This window comes from Fistularia commersonii, chromosome 17 (genome assembly GCF_037954325.1).
Source record: "Fistularia commersonii isolate RoL2024-O1a breed Wild chromosome 17, RoL_Fcom_v1.0, whole genome shotgun sequence".
Lineage (NCBI taxonomy): Eukaryota > Metazoa > Chordata > Actinopteri > Syngnathiformes > Fistulariidae > Fistularia > Fistularia commersonii.
This window is the reverse complement of record NC_141300.1, coordinates 2,974,536-2,997,929: the sequence shown is the minus strand read 5'-3', so window position 1 is coordinate 2,997,929 and position 23,394 is coordinate 2,974,536. Positions and strand designations below refer to the sequence as shown.

At 37.6% G+C, this 23,394-nt stretch overlaps 1 protein-coding gene across 1 annotated transcript; it reads right to left on the bottom strand.

Annotated features, from left to right (window-relative positions):
* Positions 1–1,811: 1,811 nt before the first annotated feature.
* ferry3 (FERRY endosomal RAB5 effector complex subunit 3) lies at positions 1,812–21,951 on the bottom strand. Its single transcript, XM_086163647.1, has 14 exons — positions 21,747–21,951; positions 20,499–20,687; positions 18,376–18,521; positions 16,213–16,394; positions 15,153–15,252; positions 14,461–14,585; positions 11,883–11,989; positions 11,517–11,714; positions 11,272–11,400; positions 9,179–9,247; positions 8,498–8,700; positions 4,776–4,833; positions 3,188–3,255; positions 1,812–2,298 (listed from the first exon to the last, which is right to left on the bottom strand). Exons 2-14 carry the CDS (start codon positions 20,677–20,679, stop codon positions 2,206–2,208), a joined length of 1,659 nt encoding a protein of 552 aa, XP_086019773.1. The 5' UTR covers positions 20,680–20,687; positions 21,747–21,951; the 3' UTR covers positions 1,812–2,205.
* Positions 21,952–23,394: the final 1,443 nt, after the last annotated feature.

Here is a 23,394-nt window from a genome sequence, read left to right as displayed (position 1 = left end):
AAATAATTTCCCTGATGGGGATCAATAAAGTTTATCTTAAAGCCAAAGAAACAGAAGTTCAAAAAACTTTCATCAATTTTAAATCATAACTCACATTGAAAGTTTTAGCTGCACTCTGCAGTGCAAAGGAGCCCCCATCCAAATCAACCAGACCTACCAGATATTAAATCACACAGGTCTGAAATCCACACACATGCTCATGTACCAACAGAACTTGTAAACATGCATCAATGGAGAGGTGCCAGATTGGGATAGCTGCCAGGCACCAAGGATAACTGTAAGGTCCTTCTTTAAGGGAACCTCTTCAATGCTCAGGCAGTGACCCAGATTGTCCAAGCAGGTCTTGAACTGGCAACTCTCCAGTCCCCATGTCGAGTTCGTATGGACAGAGCCTTCACTTACCCCAACCATAACATAAAACTACAGATAATATAATTAAAAGAACTCTCGACATAAACACTGTCCTCATGGTACATAGGACTTAATGTTGCATTCTCAAAAGAACATTGCCATATCTTTTACATCACATTAAACGTATGTATTTAATAGGTATCCCTTGTCTTTCAAGCACATATACTGCAGATAGTCCCAGACTAGCATTCAGGACTTTGTGCTGAAAGACACCCAATAATCAAGGCCACTGCAACCAATTTCAAATATGTTAAACCCTCAGCAATAAATATTCTTGCAATTTTATGGCATCTTAAAATGGAAATGTGATAGAAACACTCACGAAATCAAAGATTGATCTTTGATAATATCTTGGCAAGCTGACAAGTAATATATTGCAATATATTGATTTCAGTCCAACTAAATGAGCTGCACAAGTTGTGCAGGGGATGTAATCCCATTACAGAATATTGATTCTGAACCTCAGCAGACGGTGTGCCCTAGGATAAACCATTGACAGTAAATCAAACAAATCAAACAAATCAAACAAGGCCACTGGTCTCGTCTATTGGTAGAGCAGTGATGGGGGAAAGTAACCATTAAAGATATGACACACAAATGAGTTCATAACTTCAAAGTTGTTTCAATCTTTGGATATACAGTATATAAATATACAATATATAGAACGTTTGAATCAATTATTCAGTGGATAAGGCTATTTGGGCATCATGATTCTACAGACTGCCCATGTTTACACTTCTAAACCCATCATTAGAGGAGCCAAATTCATTTTTTGTCTCTTTGGATCAGCTAGTCTTCAAAAATCATCTAGTGTCATGGAATAAGAATGTTCAGTTTTTTACTGTGTGGCCATTTATTCATGAGCATTTACAAGTAAACATGTGTCGCATCAATTTTATTTGTAATTGCACGAAGCTTGAATATTTTGTCATCCCTGCTGGTATTATTATTACTTATCAAGAGACGAATAAAATCACCTGTTGTGATGGATACAACCTTCTACATAGCTTTTATCAATACACACTTAAGAAGTACTTAGCATAAAAACACATTCTTTTCTAAGGTTATGAGGTTCCCTCAGATTATGCCTGGGCCCCTATCTAGTTTGATTATTTTTGTTTTAATCAGTTTATAGGTATAATTTGAAAGACAAAACCTTTTGAAATGCGTGTGGAGGTTCTCAGTCGCCTAGATCAGGGTGAAGGATTTCGACAAGAAAACCTTTTGAAATTATATTTTGATTTATACCTTTTCTTTTTCTTTAAAAAGAAAAATATTATATACCGATTGTTACCAAGTGCGCTAATCATAATCATTTTAAAGACAATTCTGTAACAAAGACAATTCTCTAACAAAACCACCCAACAAGACCCACCAAAAAAATATCCGTTGACTTTTAATGATGTTTAATGACATTTATTGTTATAACAGGTGCTCTATTATATGATTGAACCACTAAATTTTCAAGGATTGAAGAAAAACAAGAAATACTTGAACAGTATTGCCAGCATGTTATTAAACTGTCAAAAGACTGCACCCTGAAGCTTTGAACTGATAATAAAACCTGTCTTTCGGGAAGGAAACAGGAATTACTACATGTGCATCTGAAAATGTCTTCATAAATCAAATATTCTCAAAATAACATCTACTCCACTGTTCTCACATGGCAGTACGATTTAAAATTGGCCTCGTCATCATGTTATATCTTATTCTCAGAATAAATACTCAACTAAAATAAACCGAGTTTATCACTGCTGTTTAGTCTTGAAGATTTAGTCGGTGTATCAGTGTACGTCACTGCTTTGAGGTCAGTGTTAGGGTGGAGGAAACACGGAAGATCTGTGGAAGCATGTTGCTTAACTGGTAGAACATCTCCGCTGAGATACTCTGTCAACACAAAGAGACAGGCATTTCAAGAATTAGTGGAAGAATAAACAAAAATTGCTAAATTAAGCATGCGCACACGCACACGCACACACACACAAACCAAGACCAGAATGACTAGTTCCCTACAACAACTGTTCTCACAACATGAGATTTCTTTTCTCAGGGAAGGACATTACGGCTTCATTTATTTGAGCCCTGATGCAGTAGATGCACTATATCTATCCAGGTTTATTCATTATCAAACAATATTTGAAAGTGTAACTTCTCCCATTTGAAAATGTAACCCAGTGCCATATCCCCCCAAAAGGCAACTGACTTAAACACAGCCAGCCATCTCACAACATGTTGGAGAAAACATGAGTCATCAGACCAGACCACTGTCAGTCTGCTACCATGGCTCAGTTTTACAGTTTTAATCCGAACATTGCTATAACCAAGTCCTTTCAGAGTTTTTTTTTATATTTTTGGAAACACTATGGAGTAATTCAAGGACATAATGTTCACTTCACGCAATATGTATCCCGCTATAGGTGGCATTATGACCATATGATCATATATTTGCCTTGCTTGTAAGTGCTGCTAATGTTCTGGCTAATAGCTTTATATACTTTAATGAAAAGAGATACTTCATCCACCTTACGGATGAGTATAGCCAGGCCTTTTACAAAAATATAGTATTTGGCAGGGTAATAGTTCAAGAGCATTAAAATGATAATGTAGAAACCAACAGCATAGCCAGGGCATATTTTGACAAATTTCTATGGCATGCATTTATATTTCACATTAATGTTACTTTACTAAGTATACTTAATTAACATTTTGAGGAGCTTTTTTGTGGTATAAATACATATATGTAACCAAATACATAGGCGTTTTACATTAATCTCACCTCTGGAACAAGAAACTGGACTGTGCGAGATATACCTCCATCCCATGAGGCCATCTCCATCATGAAGCCTGCCGATAAAATACAGTGATGAAAGAAAAAAAAAAGTGCATTACCAACATGTGCTGTGAGGTGGACTCCCACATGCTGTGTGTAAAAAGTGTGAATTAGTCAGACTAATATTTGGTAGAGCACTTTGTACACTATCTGCTAGTTTACTTTTGTATTGTTGGCTTATTATAAAACGTGCCAAACATCTGATGAGATTATGAATGTTCACAGGCGGTGTGGTGTGAAACATGTATATCCACCTGTATGTACAAATAAACAGACAATATGTGATGAGAAAATATAGATTACAAATTCTCTAAAACTTGACATCTAGACTATGTCCAAATTTAAGGAATTAAATTGGCGTCAGGGTTAATACGGGAATGCCAATCGCTGCACTTGCATAAACAAACAGTGGAACAACTTTGACAGCAAGATGAGCAGGCAGGGGCATTTTTTTTTAAACAAATAAAACATACCAACTCTCTGAAAAGAAAATATAAATTTGAATACAAAGAAAATTAGACGCTAACAAAAAAACCTAGAACATTTCTGGTTTTAAATTAAATTGGAATTAAACATTTTCATAGTTCTTGCCAATGTATATAACAAGACACTTTTTTTAACTTTCACAACTTTGCAGTGCTGAAATGTTTAATTAGATTTAATGTATTTCATTATAAATTAAAGACAGTCTTGATGCCATTAGATTTTTTTATAAAGAAAAATACATTTCTCAAAATGTGGATCATTGCATAAGTGTCACAATAAGAGTGAACAGTAATTTGACCGTATCATCCAGATCCTTTTTTAACAGATCTAGAATATTAGCTTTCACTCAAAAATGTCACAATGCATTCTGACATTGTGCTCTCTACTTCTGATAATTTTCATCACATAAGAAATCTTTTGGTCGAATGCCATGAGCTTCCAATGAAATCTGGAATGAAGTAGCAGAGCCTAAAGCCCCACAACATTACCACATGCTGTTTTGCTCTTTCAATTTGTTGTTGATCATTGTAAAATTACAATATTAGTGTCCAGAAATTACTGTAAAATTGGAATTTCTCCAACAGTACCAGACAATTTTGCAGGCGGAGCAGACAAAATAATGTGTATTCAAAACTTAACTGTTCAATTTCTTATTGCTGCAAATTTCACATTTTGCAATTCATCAAAGAACATAGAAAAATATCAGCATATAATTTGAGAAGCGTAAAAACCAAAACAAGCTGCCCATAGTTCAATAATTAAACCAGGATATTCTATCAACTCATGGTAGTCTTGCATTTCCATTTGAAAAGCAAGCAAAACCCCACCCTATGGAATGTTTGAGCTGAGATAAACGTAACTTAACTTCATTTGGAAAAAACAGCTTACCGTACATTTTCCACAATAAGTATCACAAGTGGTCAGAATGCACATGCATTCGAAGAAAGACGAGTTTATAATCACTAAAATTACACTTAATAAATTTTCATACAAAGTATATTTAATAGCTAACCATTCTTTCAATGGATATACATATGTTTCACATTACCTTTCACACATTTGAACACCAGCTCCGCTCGTTTCAGGCACCAAGGTATGGTCATCTCCTGTAGAAGACGACAAGGTGAATAAGCAGATCTTCCATGCAACATGACTGCAAGGTTCAGAAGGGAAGGGCAAGAATCATTTACAGACATTGGAAAAGGCAAATAACAAACCTATTTTGGACATAACATTGAAGAATGTTTTTATACAGCTAATTTTGTCATTTCTTGTGGTTTTTAATAAACAGTCAAGTCAATAATTATTTGATCATCCTTTGATTTTGCAAGTTCTCCCACTTCGAAATCATGGAGGCCTCTAAAATTGTGAGACAGAATCTTAAAAAAAAAATCTGAAATTACATTGTATGATTTATTAACAATTTATCTGGAAATTACACAGTCAAATAAGTATTAGATCCCTTGAGTCAAACAATTTTAATAATTGGTACAGAAGGCCTCAGAAATTACATTGTATGATGTATTAACAATTTATCTGGAAACTACACAGTCAAATAAGTATTAGATCCCTTGAGTCAAACAATTTTAAGTACAGAAGCCTTTGTTAACAATTTCAGAGGTCAAACAGTCCCTGTAAGTCTTCACCAGGTTTGCACACACAACAGCAGGGATTTTTAGCCCGCTCCTTCATACAGATCTCTTCTCTCGATCTCTCAGGTTTCGGGGTTGTCGCCGAGCAACACAGAGTTACAGCTCCCTCCAAATATTTTCTCTTGGATTTAGGTCTGGAGACTAGCTGGGCCACTATAGAACCTTGAGATGCTTCTTACGGAGCTACTCCTTAGTTTTCCTGACCCTGTGCTTGAGGTCATTGTCATGTTGGAAGACCCAAACACGACCCATCTTCAATGCTCTAACTGAGAGGAGGAGGTTTTAACCCAAAATTTCCCAACACATGGCCCCGTTCATCCTCTACTCCATACAGTGCAGTTGACCCGGACCCTGTGCTGAAAAACACGCCAAGAGCAAGATGCTTCCACCCCCATGCTTCACTGTAGGTATGGTATTATTTGGCAGATACTCATCCTTCTTCTTCCTCCAAACATGGCGAATGGAGGTAAGGCCGAAAAGTTCTATTCTGGTCTCATCTGACCACAAAACCTTCTCCCATTACTCTCTGGATCATCCAGATGATCCCTGGCAAATTTCAGACAGGCCTTGACATGGGCTGACAGGGGAACCTTCCTTGTGATGCCTGATTTTAAACCAATACGTCTCAGTATATTACAGATAGTAACCTCAGAAATGTTGGTCCCAGCTGTCTTCAGGTCATTGACCAGCTCCTCCCGTGTAGTTCTGGGCTGATTCTTCACCTTTCTTAGCATCACTGATACCCCACGGGGAGAGATCTTCCGTGGGGCCCCAGTCCAAGGGACACTGATCATCATCATTGGCTTCTTCCATTTTCTGACAATGGCTTCAACAGTTGTTCTTTTTTCACCAAGCTGCTTAGCAATTGCGTTGTAGCCTTTTCCAGCTTTGTGAAGGTCAAAAATTTTGTCTTGTGTCTTTTGACAACTCTTTGGCTTTACTCATGTTGGCTGCTACCTTTTTGACAGATTGTGAGGTACATAGTTGTCTTAAACACAACTAACAACCTCAAATAGGTGCTACTCATTAAGAATGATGAGCAGAGTGTAGTTGGACTCTTTAAAAGCAGAGGAACAGATCTTTGAGGGTCAGATATCTGACTGATAAGCAAGGGACCAAATACTTATTTGACCCTGTAACTTACAAATTCTTACAAATCATAAATCACATTGTATGTGATTTACGATTTCTTAAAATGACAATTCTTAACTTCATAAACTGGATGCACATATAGACAAGAAAGTACTTAAGACATGATAGAAAAATTAAATAATAAGAAACACGTCAACTCAGTAAGATTGCCCTGGCAGTTATATACGGAAACTCACTACAGGCCATTAGAACTGAAACATCCTCAAGTGAAGAAACTCAAGTCTAGTTGCCACAACAAAAAGATTTTAACGAGAATACTTGTGATGACCTACCAATTAGTTTTTCTTGGTTTTTTTTGCACCATAATTTTCCTATTTTATATCTAAAATCATCGGAAAATGACAAATGTAGATTTAACGAGGAATTCAGAAACTGAATACCCCTTTTTGCTTGTCCACTAAAAATAAGCCTTTAAAGATGTTTTTGCAAGAGTTAAACCATCCCTAACAATTCTAAAATTTGCCATACATTATACTTATAGGTCTAATATTAAGACCATTCATCAGTAGAGCTAATTGAATAAATCAAATAAAAATAAACCACAGGATTAAGAGGGGCGAATTTTTAATTCAAAACAGGTTGCCTGTCAATAGTAGGATTTGTCCAAGCCTTAATTTTCCAGACATAAACATTGCAGGTGCATACAGAGATGATGTTTTGTGTAAATGAGTGTATATGGGTGGATGGCTGGATGGGTTCTTTTACGCTAGTTACTTCATATATATTTGTTATCTCATGCATTTATATTCCTATTAATCCTTTGTATAAATTCATGACTTTAAATTTTAAACCATGTTGGTTTTAAATTACTTACAAATTGTTAATTTTTATTCTGGCTCCAAAAAGACCCTGTGTCCAGCTCAGCAATACACTGATTTCACACTAACCATTACAATTCTTGCCAGTGCCTTGTTGAGCGTTTACTTTCCTTCTCACTGTACTATTGTTTTATTATTCATATTTACGGGAATATTCCTCCTTTTGAGCAGATTTTGCTGCACCAAATCTGCACTCTGTCTTACTTTGATTGCAAAGGTGTTTCTTCTCCATTACTGTGGGGGAACATACTATTCTCAAAGGTATGAAGGGGTCATCAATCTTTGTCATTCACCTGGAGGTTACATTTCTTTAAAAGAAAAGCAGAAATCACTGCTAACATCTTTAACAAATGCCTTGCTATATACATCTGGTTTTCTTTAGTCACTTGTCTTAATGTGTGCTTCCCTTTATTTACCCAGCACTCTATTCTAGATATGAATTAGGGGTTCTGAAAAATGTTCTCATCCTCATACTCTAGGTTAAATTTTATTAAAAGAAAACTAGGTTATTCCTGAGATCTTTGACAATTCCCCTATGACATAAATCTGGATTTCTTTAGCCACTTTTCTTATAGAATATATCCCCTTTGTTTTTCAAACACTGTCAAGTACATAAAAACTAGAGGCCTAGTTTACAGATCCTCAAGCATACAAAAAAAAACAACCCCCCCTCCCCCCCAAAAAAAATACAAATAAATGTCCCCTTGATTTTGTTGTTGTTCTTTCAACGACCAAATAATAAAAATCATTGCTAATTGAGTTTTAATTATTTCATCTGTCTTCAGATTCCAGGTGCTAAACCTGAAAGAACCTATACAGTACTCTTTACTAGACCTTCAGGTTTTGCGGAAAATTACTTGTATAATTTTCAGACACACTGACACTTCTACTTCCCAAAAGGAAAAGTTCAAACAAATTGCAATCACAGGACAACCATATAAAATTTGCTGAGCTCATAGTTATGGTTACTTAATCTCCCAACTCAAACATTTGCTGCCTCAAGTTCACTATTCTACATCTGTTAAAATTGAGATACATTTAGAGTAGGAGTTGAATGGACTATTAACGAAAGACCTGTGGGAGAATTAAATGCAAGTTTTATGTTTCCATAATTATGTTCTCATCTGAACAGTTTGAGGAAGTCTTACCTCTGACATGGTGTGGACGAGCAGCAGCGGGACCGTTAGAGTGGTGATGTCATGTGTGCAGCAAACCTTGAGAATATTTCTCAGGCCCATAATAGATGGATCCCGTGCTGTGATGCTCCCTGAACGTACGTTGTCATCAACACAGAGGTGGAAGACAACGTGCACTTCTGACAGGTTGGAGTGCCGCGATATGTAGAACTCACCTGGGAATGACATTGTGATGAACAGAAAAGAGGTTAATGGATTTACAGAATACACAAACACACATATAAAACATGTCACATGTATATATACATAAATATACACTGCTCAAAAAATAAAGGGAACACTTAAAAAACACATCCTAGATCTAAATGAATGAAATATTCCTATGAAATACTTTGCTCTTTACACAGTTGAATGTGCTGACAACAAAATCACACAAAAATGATCAATGGAAATCAATTGTATCAACCCGTGGAGGTGTGATTAGGAATCACACTCAAAATTAAAGTGTAAAAACAAACTCCAGGCCTATCCAACTTTGATGTAATGTCCTTAAAACAAGTCAAAATGAATCTGTGTTGCTTCCTGAGTGGACACTATGATTTCACACAAGTGTGATTGACTTGGAGTTACATTGTGTTGTTCAAGTGTTCCCTTTATTTTTTGAGCAGTATATATATATGGTGCATAGTTTACCCGGTAAGATGTTACTGCGGCTTTTTTCAACAGGTTTGCTTTTCATATCACCTCCATTCTTTGGGATCTCTGTGGGGACATAATGTGAAATTATCATTCATCATGAATAAGACCTCTTCAAAATATTAAATAAATTGTACTTTTCAGTGGGCTTTGAACTTTACAGTCAGAAATACTTTATTGATCCTAGGGGGAAATTGGCATGGTTTCAATACAGGTTTTCAATGAACTATTCAGTAATAGATATGATAAAGATCTGGACTTTGTGTCAACAAATTATCAATTATGCCACACGTGTCATTCCTGTGTTAATGTCATGGCATGTTATGGGTACATGCCAGCTAGAACGGCTTTTCCATTGACAGATAACACGTCCTTATACAAGTGTCTTTTCAGGTTCCAAACAAAACCCCTTTTTATAAAACCGCTCTGCATGGTACATATTTCAGAACAAATTTACTGTTTGTGTATAAAAAGTCAAATATATTTGTTTAGAACCCAGAAGTTTGTTGTGAACACATAAAGGATTTCTTTTCACTTAGTTTGGAATTTATGTTCTGAAGAGATTAAATTGTTGAATTGTAACCTGGTGTCAGTATTCCACATCAGTAACAACAACATTTCAAAAAGGTTGAAGTGAGCATAAACCAGGGGTGTCCAAACTGTTTTCACTGAGGGCCATGTACAGAAAAATATAAAGATATAATTTCATTCTATTGTATTAAAATTAGCAAATCAATAAAATGTTAGTTAATGATGCTTTTTAACTGAATATGGTTAAAGTAGAAATAACAGTATTCATCACAGCTTTCTATTAATGGGTTTTATTTTATTTTGTTAACAAAAGGGTAAATAGAAGTTACTCTGAAAACAAGCAGACTGAGACATGAAAAATCTCAAAGCGACACATATTTCTCCTTTTTAGCAGAAAGGTTGGCCGTTGGAAAAGCAGATTTGATTTCAGACAGCATGGGGAAGTGTGCAAGATTGAAGTTGTGTAGTTGTGTCTCAAAGAGACGGAGCTTCACACAAAATGCTTTGACGCACGCATGCAGCTGTATAACAAGTTGCTCTTTCCCTTGTAGATTCTTGTTCAATGTGTTGAGATGATCAGTGAGATCAACTAAAAATGCCAGATCTACCAACCATAGAGGGTCACTCAGCTCATTGAGAGGCTGGTTCTTCTCTTTTAAAAACTCGACGATTTGAGACCTCACGGAATAAAACCGGTGCAATACAGGACCGCGACTGAGCCTGCAGTTTTTCCGGACACATTATTCTCATGACCTTAGTAAGGCACTGTTTTATAAATTCACCATCTGAGAAAGGTTTTCTGTGTTGAGGGATGAGTTGAGCTACTTCATAGCTGGCTTGTGTGGCATTTTCTTGTATTTTCTGAGCACGAAAAAAAAACACTGTTGTTGATTTTGCAGGCTTGCTGTCATTTTCTTAACTTTATCTTCTCTTTCAACACCAGTGTAAGAAGAGTAGGTTGGATGTTTTGTTTCGTAGTGTCGTCAGACATTATACTCATTCATCACTGCCACAGTTTCTTTGCAAACTAAACATAAACAAATTAAAAAGACACACTTCCCATTGACTTTTTTTAAAGAAATATTCATTTCCACACCATATCTGAAATTTCCTGCACTCGCTTGCGATATCCGTTTCTTTGGTTTGTCCATTTTTGCTCGTCGTTGGCATTATAAAATTGAATTCTCTTGGCGGGGAACTGCCCTGTTGAGGACAGTATCGCCACACAGTGATGAAACGAAGAAGTGCAATGCAGGCAAGTGCAAGTTTCATGTGTAGAACACATTCAATTATTTTTAGAATTTGCTGCGCGTCAATTAAAAATGGACCACAGGCCACAGTTGGCCCACGAGCCATAGTTTGGACACCCCTGGCATAAACTTTTTTTATTAGGCAGTGATACAAAAAATTAATCGCCATTTACATCAATCACCTAAAATCACGGGCCAAACTCCAGCTGGCGCACGCGCATACACACACACACACTTTTTTTTTCTAGGCACTTGAGCTATGATCTACTGTGCATGTGTGTTTTGTATTTAATAAGTCAAAAGTCTAACCAGGTTGGTCTTTCTGTTTGCTGCTTCGCTGAACTCTTGCAGAGAGCAACACCTGCTGCACTTCATCCAGCTGCTTCTCCAGCGAGTAAAAATGGAAATCTGTACACTCCTTTGCCACCGTTGCAAATTCTGGATGAAAACAGGAGGAAGCCACTTATTAAATGATATATAAATCTATCACCGTCACTTGTGCCAGAGGAAAACAAAGATTTTTTTTTTTTTCCTGATGCAATAATAAAAACTACCTCGTTTGATGCCACTGTAGGAGTTGACCCTGTTGTCCACCAATAATACAAGACCACAAAGTGAAGAAGAGTAGAGCGAAAGCGCTGTCTGTAGGCGCCGAAGTTTTGCTCCACTGTTTCCATGACGCCGGTGCTTACAGAAATCGAGCACATCAGCCCGCACTAGCCGTAGGTTGTGCATTGTCTTCAGTTGGGCCCCTGGGAAAAACAAATGCACAATACAAACAAACAAAATTCATGATCAGTCAACATGTACATTGTTTACTTGAAATAAAAAGAGTCATACCAATAGAATACCACTGAAAAGTTTGGTGACGCATAACTATGAACTATAAACAGCGATAATGTTTCAGTGTGGTCAAGCACCTAAGTGTATGGTGAAACTTTCTTCCAACTGGGGCTTTTCCTCAAAAACCAGGCTTCCAGAATCCACTGGCTCTGACAACTGGCTGGGCTGCACCTTTATCTCCTCACTGGAATTGAGTAGAGAAACAATGCATCTAATGTTAGATTGATTTGTAGTTCCATAAACTTCATTTAAGCCATTATTTAAGAGGCCAATAGACAATCCAGTATGAGCAAAAATACGTCACAATAAACAGTAAATAGGTAGCTGAATTTTTGGTCCCCCTCTCATGCAGACACTTGGCGGCACTGCTGACTCCCAAATGGAATGTTGTGAGTAAGCAAAGGGAATAATTTGATGACTTCTTAAATCCCATTGACATCCCTTCAAGAGAGGAAGCAGAACCTGAGGACTCAGGAGTGGGCTCTTTTCTCTATGGGCCTGAAGTTGCCAGGGCAGTTCAAAAGCTTCTCAGTGGCAAAGGCCAATAAGATCCAACAGCACGTCAATGTCAGGGCAGTACCTCTGGATTGGCAGACCAGGGTGGTTGGCCCGATCTTTAAGGAAGGTAATAGGAGGGTGTGTTCAAACTACAGGGAGAAATCACACTTCTCACCCTCCCTGGAAAGAATTATTAAGGGTTCCTGGAGACTAGGGTATGTCTGATATTTGAACCTCAGATTCAGGGGGACCCTAGGGTTCTATTTTTTGGATCTGGTAGTAGAACAGTGGACTTAAGAGAAAACATTTGAATTTATCCCTCAGGGAGACCTGTTCATGGTACTACAGGAGTATTGGGACCTCTTGCTCTTCTGTCCCCGTATGACCAGTGTCAGAGCTTGGTCTGCATTGCCACAAGATTAGTTTCCAGCAACTGTTGGGACTCCACCGGGGTTGCTCTTTTTCACATGATTCTGTTCATAACCTATATGGCCAGAAGTTCTGGGCACAGCCAGAAGTTACTGGATCCAGTTTGGTAGCCTCAAGATTCAGTCTCTGCTTTTTGCAGATGATGTGGTTCTGTTAGCTTCATCAGACTCTGATATCCAACTCTGAGCAAAAGCATTTTGCAGTCTGGAGGCACGGCATGAGAATAAGCACCTCAAAAAAGACTTCAGTCCTCAGTCAGTTGAGGAGCTGATTCTGCCCCAAATAGAGGTTTTCAAGTCTGCGTCTTCCTGCCTAAGCAGCTGACCCATCCCCGGTTAGGCAGGAAAAAAATTGATGAATGTTGGATTTTTTGAACATGCTTATGGAGTAGTATCAGCTCTATGGTGTAAGTTGTTTTTTTTGCACCGAGCATGCACACACACACACAGCACAGAGCAGGAAAGATGAAGTGCAGTGACAATATTCAACGGGGATGATAAAGGCGGTGAGAGATTGAGATAATGAAACAAACAAAAGTCACCCGAAAGCTAAGACAAGGAAATATGACAAAGTGTATGTAGCACTTGACTTCACTGTGACAACAGTGGGAGATGAGAAAGACAAGTGTATTTACAGTGTCTAAAAATGTTGGCAGTAGACTGCATGAAGCCAAATAAATAAAGGCAGTCACCTTAAGACACCCCTATTACGCTGATAAGCCGCTTCAGTTTTTTCAGCGAAAACGTATCCAACATTGCCAAACAATCACCCTGCTTTGTGAAAACTACTTCAGTAAATGTTAGTTATTCTTTTTTGCGAGTTGATCTATATTTCCTTTTATCTTTTCTTTAATGTAAATAAGGAAACACTGTTTTGCAGAGTTGTGCTTGTAAAAATGACTTTTGACAGATTGTGAGGTGCACAGGTTTCTTTAAGAAAACTAACAACCTCAAATAGGTCCTACTCAATTAGAATGATGAGCAGAGTGTAGTTGGACTCTTTAAAAGCAGAGGAACAGGTCTTTTGAGGCTTAGAAATCTGGCTGATAAGCAAGGGATCAAATACTTATTTGAACCTGTAATTTACAAATAAATTGTTAAAAAAAATAAAATCATACTATGTGATTTTTTGGGGGGATTTTGTCTCTCACAGTCTCTCACCGATGAACATTTAGCCCGCTCCATGATTTCTAAATGGGAAAACTTGCAAAATCACAGGGGGATCAAATACTTATTGACCTGATTATATGTGAATGTGTATATATTAGACCCTCTAGTCATAAAAAACCAGTCTTCCTAGTTTGGAGTATGGTCTGACATATACATAGACAAGTGTTTTTCAACCAGGGTGCTGCAAGATTTGGGGTCTAGCTCCTGGCAGAGTAATCATGTAGTACTTTTTCATACCAATAGGTGGCAGCAGCAGGTAGCTGCTTCAAGACACGTAAATTAGTGACGCATGGTAGTGTTGACGGTGGCATTGTGCAGGTGAAAGTTATGGACAAGTTTTTGAAGAGAAAAAATGTTGACTTGGTGTTTATTTGATTCCTATTCAAGACGTTATAATAGATGTAAAAAATTTTTCAAATTTTCAGCTGGCGGTGTGCCGTATATCTTTAATTTTTTTTCAATGAAAGAAATGTGCCTTGGTTCGAAAAAGGTTGAAAAACACTGACAAAGACTACAAGGTACTTCTTTGGTATATAGAAATATACTCCTATAAACTCACTTAATTTTGCTGCTGTTGTGGGATTTCTGCAGGTCCTGGTGTAGTTTGATGACCCACTCTTGATACTCCTGCTTTTGAATACTTGTCACTTGCATCAGCTCAGTGGCCCACTTGTTCTCCAACACCTACTCAAAAATGATGGCATGAACAATGAACGGAAAGTCCTAACTGAATTATGTGACATGAAAAGATTACGCACGAACTTTTTTTATACTTGCATGTGCCAAGGACAGAGGATATCTCTTTTCAAACTTATGAAGGATATTTTTATATACCATGGGGACACATCCTAGAAAAAGCTTATTATCCTAATTATCTTCCACAACTATTTTTTTTTCTTTGTTTTTGTTTTTACATGGGATTCTACAAAAACCACATGAGGCACATTGCTTGATAGACTCTGAAGATTAAATTTGTAACCGTTAAATAAAATATCATACTTGATCAATGCATGACTATCATAAAGTTATAATACAGGTGTATTCGAATCCATTTCACATCTTGTTTTGTTTACATTACAATTACCAGTCTGACACACTTTGTATCAGTTTGCAGTTTGTGTGTGTGTGTGTGTGTGTGTGTGTGTGTGTGTGTATGAATGGCGGGGGGGGGGGGGGTGCTCAGGTGAGCCATTCTGCTTTTATCCTCTTTGATGTATAGTGATATTTTCACATGAAGGTACATTCAATTACCTGTTGTGTATCGAAATGTTGAGAGGCAACTGCATTCACATCGTGGTCATTTAAAGTATTCCCAAACTCGTGCATCACTTTGTCCATCTCTGACGCTTGCCTGCCAGAAAGGATAATATCAACTGAATTTATATAATCACTGAAGAAATGCAAGTTACTAAAAACCAAGCACTGTCAATTTTCAAAAGATGAAGGTGGAGAAGACAGTCAGACAGGCAGAGGTGAGGCTGTCAAATACGAATGCAAAAAAAGCAAAAGGCAAGCATCATCACAAGCGATGCAAAATTCTGGCACTCCCTGCCTCCTCCCTTAACTTCTGCCTCCTGCCAGATGTTTGTTATTGTTATGGCTGTATACTGAGGAGGCCTCCATTATACTTCAGGGTTTTTTTTTTTTGAGCGCGCCAAGTGGAACTGATTGCACTGTGAAGCATTGTTCCTTAGCGTTGAGGAACCACACCACTTCCTTGTTCACTTGAAAGTAAATTTGTCCGAGGCTGTGTCTTTACTGCTACAATCCACAAACAGCCAAGCACCATCTGTTAGGACAGTTTCTGTCAGGTGCTCTATTGAATCAACCCCAGAAAGGCTACAGGTCCAAAAAGCATTCAGGGTGTGCACTCAAGAGACTGCAGATGACTAGCAGGGGTGTTTAATATCACCTTTAGTACATCACTAATCATACGGGTGCATAAACGTCTTGAGAATAGCGATGACTTGCTTCAGAGGTGATGTATTTTGAATAACTCAGATATTATAATCAATACAACCTTCTATAAAACTCTAGAACACATGAAGAATCAGGGGTCAAGTGAAAATATGGTTTGTCGACTGCTACTCTAATTTTAAAGCACTATCCATAGCAGAATGATAGCCAAAACGCTTGTCATTTGGGTGGCAACAATCTGATTTGCATATGGAATTAAAAATTGTCAGCAAAAACAACATAGAAAGTCAGCCCTAGATCCCTTTACTCCCTTCTTACATTTAGCTTTTGAGCTATTAAATGTGCACACACGCCTTGTTAAGCTATGGATAAAGAGGACCCGGACTACTCCCACCTCTCTTGGAGTTTCTTTATTTCCATGTCTCTCTCGCTGATGAGCTCGGAGATGCTCACAAAGTAGTTGTGCTCAAGGTTGAGAAGGGTGTCTGAGGCAGGGGAGTGAATCAGCTCATGGTAGACATCAGCAAAGTCCTCATCCCAACTTGGTTCCTCAGGCTCGGTATGCTCAAGTGTTGTCTGAAAGGGTCACAGGCAACAAACAATATTGCATTCACAATACATTTGACCAATTTTTAAGACAGTGTTTGAAATGCATGATATAGTGTGCGTGTGTGTGGGTATTTACAAGTAAACAGAGAGGGATAAATAAAATATTTAGTTTTACCTAAATCACTAGATTTTTGCTCAAAATGCATTGTCTTGTTTATTTCAGAGCAGTACAGTTAAAGTAGAATTTGTAGAATTTGTTTCAATTAGCTATATTCTACAAAGATTTTATGAGCCTCATCTACAATGTTTCATGAACATTACATTTCCTTTTTAACTTTGTGGTTTTGCTTTGAATTCAAGAAATATAATGGTGAATATAGAAGTAGTACTGTTTTTCGGTAATTGTGTTTTCTGAAAATCAGAATATTTTTTAGGGCTGTCGCTACGAAACATAATTTCTGCAACCTAATGTTTGTTTTTATAGATTTGTATATATACAAAGTAGATTTTTATATAACTACATCAAAAGATGCCTCTTCTTCATTCACTGTTTGTGAATGGAGCCTTAGTCAGGAGGAGTAGATGTCATCATCAGATACCCCTCATCTTATCAGCTGCTATCTCTCTATTCCTTCCTGTCACTTCTATGGCTGTGAGCAGTTTCCATACTCCCTGTGCAGAGGACCCTTCAGTTTTATTAATGAACATCTTTTATATCTGAGATGGCAAGCCATTTCTTAGCCTGTGAAAGTTGAGTTTTGTAAAGAGTTAACTAGAATAGAAACCATAATCTATGGTACTATGGTTACAGCTACAGCAACAATGTTTGCTCTTTCCATACATAAGAATACATTTTATTTTTCAAACAGATAGAGAATTCTTATTTCTATTTCATAATTTATTTTCATGGTGACAGATAAAACCTAAAAACGCCAACAAAAAAAAGAAAACGTGTGATCGAAGAAGTACAGGGAATGACTGGGAAATTACATAGTAAGATATCAAGGGTATTTTAAACAAGAAAGAGAAAGAAATCCAAAATGAAAAAAGGAGTAGGAGAGCTGGGCGCTATCAGTGAATTATCAGATAGCAAGAAAAAAAAAAGGTTCAGGGCACAATGGAGGAAGAGACAACAAGGTCACATGAAATTTGCTAAAACACAGAAAGAGATTGCAATTTGTTCCTGGCTTCAATAACACCTGATCAATTGTTCGGATGTTTTTGCCACAGGGAGGACTACTGACCAAGTTTCAACCCATTCTCAACCAACATTGCATTATAACCAATACCTGAGAGTGATACAATAGCATCTTCTTCAAATGCCTCCGAAAATAAACAAGAAAACCCTTCTACTTCAAGCTGTGGTTTCGATGGGACTGTACAGTGGATTATGTCAATGATTCCTTGTTGAGAAGTGATGTGTTGTCACAAAACAAGCCATATCATAGGATCATTAAAGATGTGGAAGAATGTTATTTTGTTTTTCCTCAAAAAGGTTGAGTTTCATTTCGTATTCTATTAACCATATTGTATTAATTGACTACAGATAATCTCTAATTGTGAAAGCCTTACATTTCTCAGAACTCAAACCCTTTATAGTCACTTTTGCAAGACTGCAGATCACATGCTGATGTGACTTACAGCCAAAACATTGCAATGAACAGAACTATTGTCATTTATATATGTTGTAGTCATAAAGCAGTTTTTCTGGTTTACTAATCCTTTATTGATTAATATTATACGAATTGCCACTAGGAGGAGCCAGCATACCATTAATTAGATTAAATGGGGATTGGGCTTACATTTTTTAAATATATTTTTGTGAGGGGTAAAAGGTTTTCACCGGTGTCAGTTGCAACCAGTTGACAGAATGACAATGTATTGTGACAAACACCACCTTGTGATAGGCTTTTTCCCCTGAATTGAAGTGAAATGTAACATCATATGTCAGAGTCCTGAGCCTTTTTTCCACCTGTCAGTACAACAGCATGGAAAGATATATTCTTACCTCCACATAAGATCTGCTCCATGCGTTGGTAAGTTGATTTACATCAATATCTCCTGCTATGAGACCATGCAGAGCCTGCATTGCATCTCTGTCAAAATCCAGGATAGTTTCCTTCTCGATGAAGTCCATCAGCGATACTTTTAGTTCTTGAAAAATTTGGAAAAAGAAAACAGACAGTTAAAGTTTAAATGTCTTTGCCAAAGGAAGAAGTATTTCAAACAACGGTGTGAAGATAAGTAGTCATCTCCATTAAGTCGAAATAAAAGTGGGTTTTTCCAGCTGTACCATTAAAGTATGTGCCAGTAGCAGTACACTTAACATGTACTCAAAGATATTAAGCTGTACTGTGTAATGAGCAACTTGGCTGACAGGTGTAAATTATTTGTAACTCATTGTGACAAGATTTATCAATTTACCCAAATCCCAAATTAGTGCACGACTGAACAACATTCCACGGTGAGCAAAGACAGCTAACATATTTCTTGAATTGAGAATCTTGTTTCGAGACTTCCCCTCCTCGAACCACCACCTTATTATGGTGGAGGGATCAGCGCCTCTCAGTGATCCTAGGAGCTATGGTGTATGGGGCTTTATGCCCCTGGTAGGGTCACCCAAGGCAAAAAAGGGCCCGGGTGAGTGACCAGACAGGGTGGCTCAGGAGTCCCCAATGACGACAAAGACAAATGGACCTGGGCCCCTCCCTGAAACCAGGCCCAAGACAGGGCTAGACGGCAAGCTCGATGGCTGGACCTGCACCTAAGGAGCTTGGTCGGGCTGAGCCGAAAAAGGCAATGTGGGTACCCCTTCCTTTGGGCTCACCACACATAGGAGCGGCCAAGGGGGTTGGGATAGACTTCCTCCACCTTTGGATGGATGACAGGTTCTGACTGTTGTGTGTGCCTTGTGTGTGCACTCGACAGCAGTTCCGACTAGCCACCCTTTTTGGGGTCCTTAGAGGGACTGCTAGAGAGCACTCACGTCAAGGATTCCCTCATCCCGCAAAGGGACTTCAATGCTCACTTGGGCAGCCACAGTGAGACCCAGAAAGGCGTGATTAGGAGGAATGTTAATGGACTTCTGTACTCGTGATGGACTGTCCATAACAAAGGCCATGTCCGGACATAAAGGTGTGCACATATGCACCTGGCACCAGCACACCTTAGGCTGCAGTTCAATGATGGACTTTGTGGTCAGGTCATCAGACTTGAGGACACATGTTCTGGACACTCAGGCAAAGAGAAAGGATGAGCTGTTAACTGATCACCACCTGGTGGTGAGCTGGCTCCAATGGTGAGGGACGATGCTGGTCAGGCCTGGCAGACCCAAACAATGTGAGGATCTGTTGGGAATATCTGGCAGGGTGCTGTCAGAAAGAGTTTTAACTCCAACCTCCAACAGAGCTTCAACCATGTTCCAGGGAGGCAGGGGACAGTGCCTCCATTGTCTAGACAGCAGACCAGAGTAGTGGCCATAAGGTGGTTGGTGACATTTGACTGTGTTACGCAGGGAATCCTGTGCGTGATGCGCCAGGTGTTTTGTGTCCCACACCCGGTTATATATGTAGTCCCAGCTCCACATTAACCACACCTCACCACTGTCTCACAACTCACATCAGTGTCCTGCACCAGTGTAGCATAATTCTGTCACTCCATAAACTTCCTCATACAATCCCATCATTTCTCTCTCGGCAACCTTTTTTTTTTACTAGATCTACAAAGGCTCAATGCAGCACCGGCTGACCTGGTGAAAGTGTTAAACTTCTCGACCTGCATTTGTAAAGGAAATAAAGGACTCTCTAGTGCTCTTTCTAGGCATGAAAACACTGTTGCTTACAAATTCTGACTTCACTTCTCAACCCAGTTTCCACAAGTCTTTCTTATATTCAACAAAATAACCTAGACGAAATTACAACAAGTGGGTCAGATTGCAAAGGGTTTGTTTTTCTTTTCTTCTGCACATGTTAATTTAATTTCATACTATATTTGTCTTTTGAAAACCAAAAGCAATGTTTGAAACACAAATTGACCAAATAAGGAAGAAACTGCTGGAAAAGGAAAAAAAAAGACAAAGATTGCTGACACTTCTAGGGGCTGGGCAAGTGACATATTCATTTGATCTCTTACCATTTTCTATGTAGCAAGGTATTTTATGTAGCTGAATGAGTCGTCCATGGAGGTCACTGATGTTTTCCTGAATAGGAAACTGTAGAGCCACTTTAAGAACACAGTTGTGTTTCCCTGCTCTGAACTCAAACACAAATTCCTTCTCAGCTGTTCTGTTCGCTCTTCCTTTGACTTTCTTCATTATGGAAGCTGAAAAAAAGAGGACAATAATATATGCATGGTAGCACAATACTTTAAGTGCCTGTAAAACCTGTTATTTATGTTAGCATCAATATGTGTTTTTGGTTTACAATGGTATAGTGTGGCTTCGACATAAAGCAAGACCAAGGAATAATAAAACATGTGTTTTTTATTTGGTCAGAAACACCTTGCAAAAGGAAAATGATTCCTGAGCTAAATCAATGGTTAAATTTACTTTATTCTCCAAGTATAAATATTATATTCATGATATGCAAAGTACACATGATAAGATGAAACCTAGTGAAGTTCTATGTTTTGTTTTTGTTTTTTTACAAATCCCAATGCAATTTCCACTAGCCTTCCATAAAAAATTCTCCAAACCAATTTCTCAAGACAAGGAAAATACTCATGGATCGTATAAAGAGTGAAGGTGAAAATAAAAGTACAATTTGTTTTTGTATTTCACAGGTTGAACTGCCAGACAGGATGGGATGCTGCCCATATACAGCCAGTTTTTGAGTATTTGAAAAAAGGCATATATGTGAGGAATGACTCTTAAAATCAGCCTGTAGGCCTTAAGAGTAATAACATGATTAGCGACTATGAATACAGCGTGGGGCTCAAAAGTATAAAAAACATAAAGTCAATTGCGGTGAAAAGTATTTCCTAATTAACCTCTGTAAACAGAAAAACAAGAATGAAAAACAAAACATTTGTCATTGGCGAGACATCAAACATTAGTTGGTTAAGGGACAGAAAACGTTGACTTTTCATCGCTGAAGAGTTTGAAACAATAAATGGTAGCCAAATGCTAACTGAGCAGTTTTTACTGAGAAACTACTTCCATGAACATAGAGGTTTTTGCAGCTAAATGGAGCAGCTTATATTTACGTAAAGTGCACATTTGACAGACGACATGTGTGCGTAAAAAAAAAAAAAAAAAACAGTCATCGTGGGTGTAACCAAAGTAAATATGTGCCTGTGCAGGTTCTCAGAGATCCAAGTCATGGCCTCCTTCTTCAAAATGTGTTAGTAAGCAAGATGCAAAAGAGTAAAAAACAGGCTCACCGTTTGGATAACAGCTGCTCCTTGTTTTTTGTTTTGATTTTTTTTATAATAAATCTGTGAGGCCGTTTTTGCCGAAAATTGGTAGGTTGTCTGATAAATATACCAAAAATATTATCCTGTTGTGAAAGGAGTTGATTCGCGTGGTTTTAATCAGCTGACATCATTTTTCCTTCTCCTTCCTTCCTTCCTCTTTATTCAACCCCTCTTCTTGTTTTTCGCCTCATTTTCTTCTTCTTGGGTTTATTGGCAGTCACTATTCTACTAATCAATACATTACCGCCATCTACTGGACTGGAGTCGTGTTAAAAAAAAATATATATATATATAAGAATAAGAATAAGATTATGAAGAACAACTTTATTCATCCCGAAGGAAATTGTTGTGCCAGAGTTACAAGAAAAACATAACAATAATACATATTAGTAAAAAAAAACTGTATAAACAGTAAAAAAAGGGTAAGAATAAGAAATACAAATAAACTGTAAAGTGTCTTAAGTAACAAGTGAAAGTGATATATATACATATACATATATATATATATATATATATATAAAACACATATTTTTTATGTATTATAGCTTTGTTTGTGTGTATATACAGGACTGTCTCAGAAAATTAGAATATTGCGTTAAAGTTCTGTATCTTCTGTAATGCAATTACAATAACAAAAATGTCATACATTCTGGATTCATTACAAATAATTGAAATATTGCAAGCCTTTTATTATTTTAATATTGCTGATTATGGCTTACATCTTAAGAAAAAGTAAAAAATCCTATCTCAAAATATTAGAATATCATGAAAAAGGAATTTGTTTTTTTAATTGCATTACAGAAGATAAAGAACTTTATCATAATATTCTAATTTTCTGAGACAGTCCTATATCTATGTTCCTTTTTTGTCATTTTAGTCTTGTTTTGTTTTGCAAATACCAGGGTATTTCCTGCCTTTCACCTGTTGCCCTTAACAGCCTCATTTGAATGACATGATAGTGATGATAGATGTACACTTATATTTTTCCCATACAAGAAAAAGTTGTGTTTTTTTTCTAGCAGATTTATACCTGTTAATTGAGCTGTAAATTTTCAAGTTTGTTATGACTGATATGAGAAATGAGCTATGTCACCGACACTCCTGTAAGATGGCTTTGCAGGGTGTAGTCCACTATGTCCTTCCAGTCACAACCTACTCTGTCTTCATTGGCTTGACTCTTCTAAAATGCAGCAGGAAAAGGTTAAAATCTGTTTCACATTTCCCAGACTATCATGGAAGTCTGTACTCGGATATGCAATTTAGGAACATTCCCGTGTATGGGTATAATTTTCAAAAGACCTGTTCTTCTGTTTGTCTGGCAGCTTCACAAATGCTTTTTTATTGTTCATTTACTTATAATCGATTTGTTTAATTACTCTCTTCTACAAACAAAACAGAAATTCAGATCCAAGAACCATATTCACAGCTTCCCAAATATACTGTAATTCTTCTAATACCTCCCATTTGCACTATCATCCCCTGCTGTTAACAGCGTCTAGTTTTGATTTAAGTAAAGGTCAAGAAAAAAAGACACCGTGATGTCTCTGAAGTACATGAGTTTGATATGAGCTCAAAGACAGCTCTGGATGGAACAACCTAATGTCAAGAAACATTA